The sequence below is a fragment of the Helobdella robusta genome (genome assembly GCF_000326865.2).
Source record: "Helobdella robusta unplaced genomic scaffold HELROscaffold_7, whole genome shotgun sequence".
Taxonomy (NCBI): Eukaryota; Metazoa; Annelida; class Clitellata; order Rhynchobdellida; family Glossiphoniidae; genus Helobdella; species Helobdella robusta.
The window spans coordinates 901,405-910,080 of NW_008705398.1; the positions used below are offsets into that span (position 1 = coordinate 901,405).

The following is an 8,676-nucleotide window of genomic DNA, read 5'->3' on the forward strand; positions in this document are numbered from 1 at the left end:
AAAAACCGCCAACGACACTTTGCAAAATCGGTACCGAGAAATGTAACCAACTACTCGGTAACTCGACCGACGACAAAACCGACAGCGGCGTACAGCAGCAAAGACAAGAAATTACCCGGATCTGTAACTCGAAATTACCGACAACGAAATTAAAGTTTTTCCACGAGGCTTGCCTCGATTCCTTGTCCGAGAATTGCATGCTGAAACTTACCTGTAAAGTTTTGCAGACCTACATTGAAGAATGTCTGCCGGAAGTTGATGACAGAAGTTTACTTTTAAGATGGCGGGAAATATTTCAATGTCGTTAGTGTTTTTTTGCAATTTCGTCAGTTGTTTTAATATTTTGTATGTTAATGTATGTGTATAACATTCATCGATTGAGACGATTAGGTACATTATTTTCATTCATTCATTCATTCATTCATTCATTCATCCATCCATTCATTCATTCATCCATTCACTCATCCATCCATTCATTTAACCATTCATTCATTCATTCATCCATCCATTCATTTATTCATTCATTCATTCATTCATTTATTCATACATTCATTCATACATCATTTATTCATTCACTCCTTCACTCATTCATTAATTCATCTATCCATTCATTCATCCATACATTTATCCATTTCTACACTCGACCATTCATTCATTCAGTCATTAAATAAACTAATTGTTACATCCATTCATCTATCACTTGCGAACACACCACACCACACCACACCACACTGCAGCGTGCACATGCGACAGTAGCGACATGACATGCGTCTCAGAAGCGTCGGCTTGCTTGGCTACGTGTGCATCCTCCAGTCTCAGTGATCCAAATTCAAAAATAATTGGGTCGAGTCAGTTGAATGACCCCTGCGAATTGGGTCAGGCCAGGGATGTGTGCGTCTGCTCGAAACCGGGTCAAGTTTTGTTTAAAGGGAAGTGTGTCGATTCGGATAGGTGTGGCTGCGTGTCGCCTGAAGACGGTGTGGCCCATGAGGTGATGGAGGAGTGGGGGAATTCATTCATTCATTCACCATTTCTTCATTCATTCATTTATTCATTCATTCATTCACTCGCTCACTCATTTATTCATTCATTCATTTTGTTGTTGGTGGTGGTGACCTTGCTGTTGTTGTTGTTGTTTTGGTTATCTATTTTTTCGCGGCGGTTGTTTTCGTGTTGTCTTTGATGATGTTGGTGCTGCTTTCATTGGTTCGCATGGTTGTTTACATGCTGCTGACGTCATCGTCATCATCGTCGTCATCATCGTCATCATCATCGTCATCAACAGTTGGGCACAGCGTGGTTGAACAGCAACTGCACACTCAACAGCACTTGTGCACTGAATCGCGAGGTTGTATCAAGACCATTCAGCTGCCCTGAAAATCTACAATGTGATGCTGGATCTTGTAGCGGTAATTAAAGTTCCTTCATCTATTCATTCATTCATTCATTCATTCATTCATTCATTCATTCATTCATTCATTCATTCATTCATTTATTCATTCATTCATTCGTTCATTCATTTATTCATTCATTCATTCTTTCATTCACTCATTCATTCATTTATTCTTTCATTCATTCATTCTTTCTTTCATTCACTCATTTATTCATTCATGCATTTATATCGTGTTGTTGCAGTTGTTGTTGTTGTTGTTGCTGTTGTTGTAGTAATAGTTGTTGTTGCTGCTGCTGTTGTTGTAGTAGTAATAGTTGTTGTTATTGTTGCTGCTGCTGTTGTAGTAGTAATTTTCGTTGTTGCTGCTGCTGTTGTAGTAGTAATAGTTGTTGTTGTTGTTGCTGCTGCTGTTGTAGTAGTAATTGTTGTTGTTGCTGCTGCTGTTGTAGTAGTAATTTTCGTTGTTGCTGCTGCTGTTGTAGTAGTAATAGTTGTTGTTGTTGTTGCTGCTGCTGTTGTAGTAGTAATAGTTGTTGTTGTTGTTGTTGCTGCTGCTGCTGTTGTAATAGTAATTGTTGTTATTGTTGCTGTTGCTGCTGCTGTTGTAGTAGTAATTGTTGTTGTTGTTGTTGTTGCTGCTGTTGTAGTAGTAATTGTTGTTGTTGCTGCTGCTGTTGTAGTAGTAATTTTCGTTGTTGCTGCTGCTGTTGTAGTAGTAATAGTTGTTGTTGTTGTTGCTGCTGCTGTTGTAGTAGTAATAGTTGTTGTTGTTGTTGTTGCTGCTGTTGTAGTAGTAATTGTTGTTGTTGCTGCTGCTGTTGTAGTAGTAATTTTCGTTGTTGCTGCTGCTGTTGTAGTAGTAATAGTTGTTGTTGTTGTTGCTGCTGCTGTTGTAGTAGTAATAGTTGTTGTTGTTGCTGCTGCTGCTGCTGTTGTAATAGTAATTGTTGTTATTGTTGCTGTTGCTGCTGCTGTTGTAGTAGTAACTGTTGTTGTTGTTGTTGTTGTTGCTGCTGTTGTAGTAGTAATTGTTGTTGTTGTTGCTGTTGTTGTTGTTGCTGTTGTTGTTGACATTGTTGTCATCATTTTAAAAAACCTTAGCTTGCTCGCCTCAAAACCCCTGCCAAAATGTTGGCACCTGTGTAGAAACAGACGATGGGAGTGACCTTCAATATTTCTGCATATGTAAGCCAGGCTTCTACGGATCCAACTGCCAGATTGGTAATTTTTTTATTATGAATTTTTTATTGTAATTTATGATAATTTATTATAATTTATGATGATTTGTTACAATTTATTACGGTTTGTTTTGGTTTATAATGGAAAAAGATTTTTGTCTCGATGGATGAATAATGATGGAGAGTGTGGTTTTGCTTGTATATTTCACAAATTAATTGTTTGTTTGGTTCATTTTGTTTTTTCATGAATTCATTTTTTATTCGTCCCTCCATTCGTTCGTTTCCACGTTCATTCGTTCGTTCATTCGTTCGTTCATTCGTTCGTTCATTTGTTCGTTCATTCGTTCGTTCACTCGTTCGTTCATTCGTTCGTTCATTCGTTTATTCAAATTTGCGCTTAATAAATCTTTCATTCATTTGCTATTTTATTCATTCATCATATTTTTTTTCCATTCATTCATTCATTCAATTGATTTATTTAACCATTCACTCATTCATTTATTCATTCATCCATTCATTCATTCATTCGTGTGTTCCTTTGTTCAATCATTCATCCATCCACCTATTCATTCATTCATTCATTTAATCACTTTTCTTGTCTTTCCATCCCTAACATTAACCCCAGAAACAAGCACCTGTCAATTTTTCGGCAACGGCCATCTGGTGACGTTCGACGGAGGCCAGCTTGACTTTTTGACCCCGTGTAAGTTCACCCTCGTTAAGGTCAACAGCAGCAAGGTCAAGGTCGCTAATGAATATTTCGCGGCACACTTGCGATTGTCGAAAAGAAACGGTTTTTATTCGGTCAAGTATTTGGAGATTGCACACGGTGGTTATGTGATCCGACTGATGAGGTCATATCGAATCGGAAGAGGTTCATCTAAGATTGATGTGACGGTATGTGACGATGATCGTCATCATTATCATCATCATCACCATCATCACCATTATCATCATCATCTTCCAATCACCCCGCAGGTCAACGGCCAACAGGTCAGCAACCTTCCAATCAAAACTAAATCCTTCACTCTACGCCCCCTCTCAAACAAAATCCAATACGAAAGCATTTCCGGTCACGTGATATCTCTAAGCTCTGACTGGCTAGTCGAGATCTCACTTCCGGTGAAGCTAAGATCCAGTGTCTTTGGACTTTGCGGAAACTTTGACGGACTGATTGGCAATGATTATCAAACTGCTGACGGTGTTGATGTGGCCAACCTGAGGAATGCCGGAAGTAAAATTGGAAGGAGCTACCTGGTGTTGGACGATCCGGAACATGCGTCGGATGAGTTAGTGAAGATGGATGGATGAATGGATGGATGGATAGATGTATGGAGAGTTGGAAAGATGGATAAAAAATAAAATAATAAAGAATAGTCACATGTTTTATAATTTAAAAACTATTCATCTTTTTTGTGTTGAAGATTAATTTTATTAAAACCACCAAAACATCATCAACCAATCAGATCATGCGAAGTAGAGATAACAGAGGAATGGGCGGAGCTTGAGAAGAAAGTGCCCCCTTCGATCAACGATAAGTGCAGTCTGATTGGTCAGTTTGAAAGTTGCACCAGCCAATTAGGAGTCAACCTGACTGCTTATTATACTCGCAGCTGTTTGATTGACGGCTTGGTTACTTGCCACCCCAGTGATGATGATCCTCCTGAAGAACAAGTACAGTCATTATCATCGATCTTACACGAACTCACACACATTTCTTATTTTCTTATTTGAAAACATTTTTTGAAACGCAACCACCATCATCATCATCTTCATCATCATCCCCATCATCACCACCACCATCACCCCACCATCATCATCATCATCATCATTATCGACATCATCATCATCATCATCCCCACCATCTCCAGATGTACTGCCACTCAATCGAGGCACTGGTGGAATCATGTCGTCGTCTACAACAGCCCGTAGCTGCCGATTGGAGGAGCGTTTTCGATTGCAGTACGCTGATGATGATGATGATGGTGATGATGATGATGGTGATGATGACGACGATGATGATGATGATGTCGAGATGATGATGATAAGGACGATGATGATGATGATGATGTCGAGATGATGATGATGAAGATGATGATTTCGATGGTGATGATAAGGATGATGATGTCGATGATGATGATGATGATAAGGACGATGATTATGATGATGATAAGGATGATGATGATAATGATGAAGATAAGGTTGATGATGATTTTTATGATAATGTATGTACTACATAGATTGTACATGCATATGGAGAGACCAATTCTGTCTGAAACCAACAACGCAACCGAATAGATTTCCGGTCTTAAGTGGCTGCCTGGCTACTTGTGGCGACATCCACTCAGAAAAATACTGTGGCGTGGCTTCTTACGACGCTGGCTGCTCGTGTGGTGAGGGGAAAGTTTTACACAATGGAAGGTGTATCAGTGAAGTTGAGTGTGCCTGCACTGATGAGATGGGGGCTGATAGAGAGGTTGGTTGGTTGGTTGGTTGGTTGGTTGGATGGTTGGTTGGTTGGTTGGCTGGTTGCCTGGCTGGTTGGCTGTTTGTCTGGCTGGTTGGCTGTTTGTCTGGCTGGTTGGCTGTTTGTCTGGCTGGTTGGTTTGTTGGTTGGTTGGTTGGTTAAGTTAATAGTTGACTGATTAGTTGTTGATTGCTTTGATTGCTGATTGGTTGATCGAAACTGACCTGAGAAAATAAAATTACCATCTCTTGATTGGTTACCTCCCAAAACTCCAACCAACCACATCCAATAGATCGGTGAACAGTGGTACAACGACGCCTGCACCCTCAAGTACACATGCACCGAACCAGGTACTATTGTACTCGAGAAGACAACTCAATGTGGGAAACTTTGTGAGTGATTGACAGTTTGAGTGAAAGAGAAAGTTTTGTGACTGGATGGATGGATGGATGGATGAATGAATGAATGAATGAATGAATGAATGAATGAATGAATGAATGAACGAACGAACGATCGAACGAATGAATGAAAGAATGAAAGAATGAACGAACGAACCAACGAATGAATGAAAGAATGAAAGAATGAACGAACGAATGAACGAACGAACGAATGAATGAAAGAATGAACGAACGAACGAACGAATAAATGAATGAACGAAACTTGTGATGCAAAATATTATAACGCAACCAACCCAGGCAAGAATGACCTCATAACCTACCTTACTTCTTCCGGGAAAAAGTGACCATGTTGAAAAACAAAAAAAATAATAATTATAATAATAATAATTATTATTCCAATTTTATATTATAACAATGCTCACAATTTATTCATATATGAACATATTTTTTCTGGTTATTCGGTAACTTGTTTTCAATGATTCATTGGTTGATTGATTTATTTCGACTTTGTTCCTTCATCCATCCATTCATTCATTCATTTATTCATTCATTCATTCGTTTGTTTAGTCATTCATTTATTCACTGATTTTTCATTAATTTTTTTGTTGATTGTATAATCGATTGATTGATTCGCTCATAAAATCATTCTTTTATTCATTCATCCACTCATTTTGTCATTCATTCATTCATTTTCTCATTCATTCATTTATTCACTCGTTCTGGTTTATTCTTTTATAATAATATTTGCCTCTTATTTCACAACGGTACGGAAAAATAGAAGAGTTAATCGTTAATAAATCATTCCTCAGATAAAATAAAATATATTCATTTAATAATAATTACTTTAATTCATAAATATCATTAATTAAGAAAAAAAATTATAATAATAACTATTATTATTATTATCATTATTATTATTATTATTTCTTTACAACTTTTTTATTGTAAGTTTTCAATCACCAATCGAAATTCATGCGAGTCAGATTGTAAAAATCCTCGTTAAACGGTCTAAAAAAGTTTCGAATCTTTTCGGTGAATCGGTCGGATAGTCGGGGATGGGCTAAACCCTTGCTCGTCGATAAACACTTTGTGCGGATTTTGGTAACATTTGCAACTACGTTCACGCTGTTGTTGTTGTTTTTGTTGTTGTTGTGTTTGTTGTTTACGAGATTGTTTATATCTTTGTTGTTGCTGTTGTTGTTGTTTTTGTTGTTGTTGTTGTTGTTGTTGTTTAAATGTTCGTTTATGTTGTCGTCTGTATTGTTGTTTATATCTTTGTTGTCTATGTTTTTGTTCATATCTTTGTTTATCGGTTTATACGTTAAATTATTATGTAATGTTTTTAGTATGATGATTTTAACTTTCATGTCGTTATGTGAAGTTGTTGTTGTTACTGCTGCTGCTGCTTCTGTTGTTGTTGTTGTTGATGTTGTTGTTGTTGAAGTTGTTGTATTTGTAAATGTTGTTGTTGTTGTTGATGTTGTTGCTGATGGTAACATTAACAGCGGGAATGTTATAGTCAGAGTTGTCGTTGTTGAAGTTGAGTTTGATGCAGCTGACGACAACAGTGATGACGCTGATGTGGTTACTACTAATGGTGATGGAGAGCATGGAAATACTGAGGAGGAAGAAGAAGATGATGATGATGCATCCACAAATGATGATGGGAGCAGAGACGATAGTGATGGTGGTGGTGATGGTGGTGGCGAAGATGACGATGATGAAAGCAACGTAGATGATAATGACGTCATCGATGATGATAATGATAATGATGACCTCGCATATTTTACTTGAATTTCTCCACACTCGTCATCCTCATCATCGTCATCAACACCATCCTCATCATCGTCATCGTCACCATCAAACATCACCATACAGTAAAAGCCTCTATCTTGGCTCCAAATAAATTTATCGCTCGTGAGAAATTTTTGCAAGCCCAAAAATTTTTCAACTTTTTGTAATTCATGGACTGGATTTGTGACCAGGGCTGCACCGTCCACGACTTGTAATTGGCTACGTTTGAAATGCTTCAGCCAATTGCGTAGCTGCAAATTGTAAAGGCTTCTTCTAATTGGTCGATAGGCGCTTGTGATCTCGTCCGTGATTGGATCGGTTGATAGTTCTTCAAAAGTTGGGTAGCGAATGTTTTGCTTCTGCTTGCTCTGCAGTACCTAATTGGTCGGTTGGTTGATTGATTAATTGATTGATTGATTGATTAGTTGGTTTATTAATTGTATATTTCAATTTCAATGTACTAATTTGTAAGTTCAATTTTTTATACTCTATGCGAGATAAAAATCTTACCAACAACATCAGCAACCACAAAAACAAAAGTAGCCCTTACCCCACCTTAGCATAATCAGACAATGCCCTTTCTACTGGATCCTTGACAATCAGTAAAAACTTCATCCGCCCACCAGATCCGTTCGCTTCCACTTCCGTCCTTTTAATCCTGGCTGGGACTTTCCCGGAGAAAAAATAGGCCGGCGTTTTCTCAACGGTTATCTGATTTTCTGTAGATGGTGGCATAAAATTTAGGTACCATTTGAGACCTTTTCGAAAATTTTCGTCGCTATCAAAAAAATGGGTTTCCTTTTTGGCTGCTACAACTGAAGGATGTAGGGAGAGGAACTCAAGGAGGGCCCGGGTTCCAGATTTGCGAGTTCCTATAATCAGACAGTGTGGGAAGCGTTTTTTAAGCTGTTGTTGTTGTTGCTGCTGGTGCTGGTGGTGGAGTTTGTGCGGATGATTTCGTTGTTGTTGTTGTTGCTGCTGCTGCTGCTGGTGGAGTTTGGGTGAATAATTTCGTCGTTGTCGTTGTTGTTGTCGTTGTTGTTTTTGTTGTTGTTGATGATGATGATGACGATGTTGTTGTTGTTGTTGATGATGATGTTGTTGTTGCTGTTGATGCTGTTGATGATGATGACGTTGTTGTTGTTGATGACGATGACGATGAATGTTATTTTTTCTCTGACTGTCATTCAGTCCAAACTGTCGAGATTTTATCTAAATAATTTTTTTTAAAAATTAGCTTTTTTTAAAATTACTATTCTCCACAATTAAATGTTTATTTAAAATGATTAATTCACATTATCATTTTCAATGATCAAATTAATTTATAATATTAATTAAACAATTAATAATATTAATTGTGGTAAAATATAATATCTATAATATTAATTCATAATAAATAATCAAATGATATTAAAACCAACCATGCCTTTATCAATCCATGCCTTG

At 37.6% G+C, this 8,676-nt stretch overlaps 2 protein-coding genes across 2 annotated transcripts in view; one reads left to right on the forward strand and one right to left on the reverse strand.

Moving 5' to 3' along the window:
- The window catches only part of HELRODRAFT_69601 (hypothetical protein), a gene marked incomplete at both ends in the record, with an annotated part of 37,417 nt that extends 34,771 nt beyond the window's left edge, over positions 1-2,646 (forward strand). Inside the window, one exon of the mRNA XM_009030597.1 lies at positions 2,495-2,646. Within this exon, the coding sequence (XP_009028845.1) occupies positions 2,495-2,646 (152 nt within the window). The remainder of the gene's footprint in view (positions 1-2,494) is intronic.
- A 3,746-nt stretch (positions 2,647-6,392) lies between these two features.
- Positions 6,393-8,136, reverse strand: HELRODRAFT_69374 (hypothetical protein; the record flags this gene model as incomplete). The annotated part of the gene is made up of 3 exons (XM_009030569.1): positions 6,393-6,550; positions 7,313-7,607; positions 7,786-8,136. Coding segments are annotated over 3 exons (804 nt in total), but the record flags the coding sequence as incomplete, so codon positions are not given.
- Between the last annotated feature and the right edge of the window lie 540 nt (positions 8,137-8,676).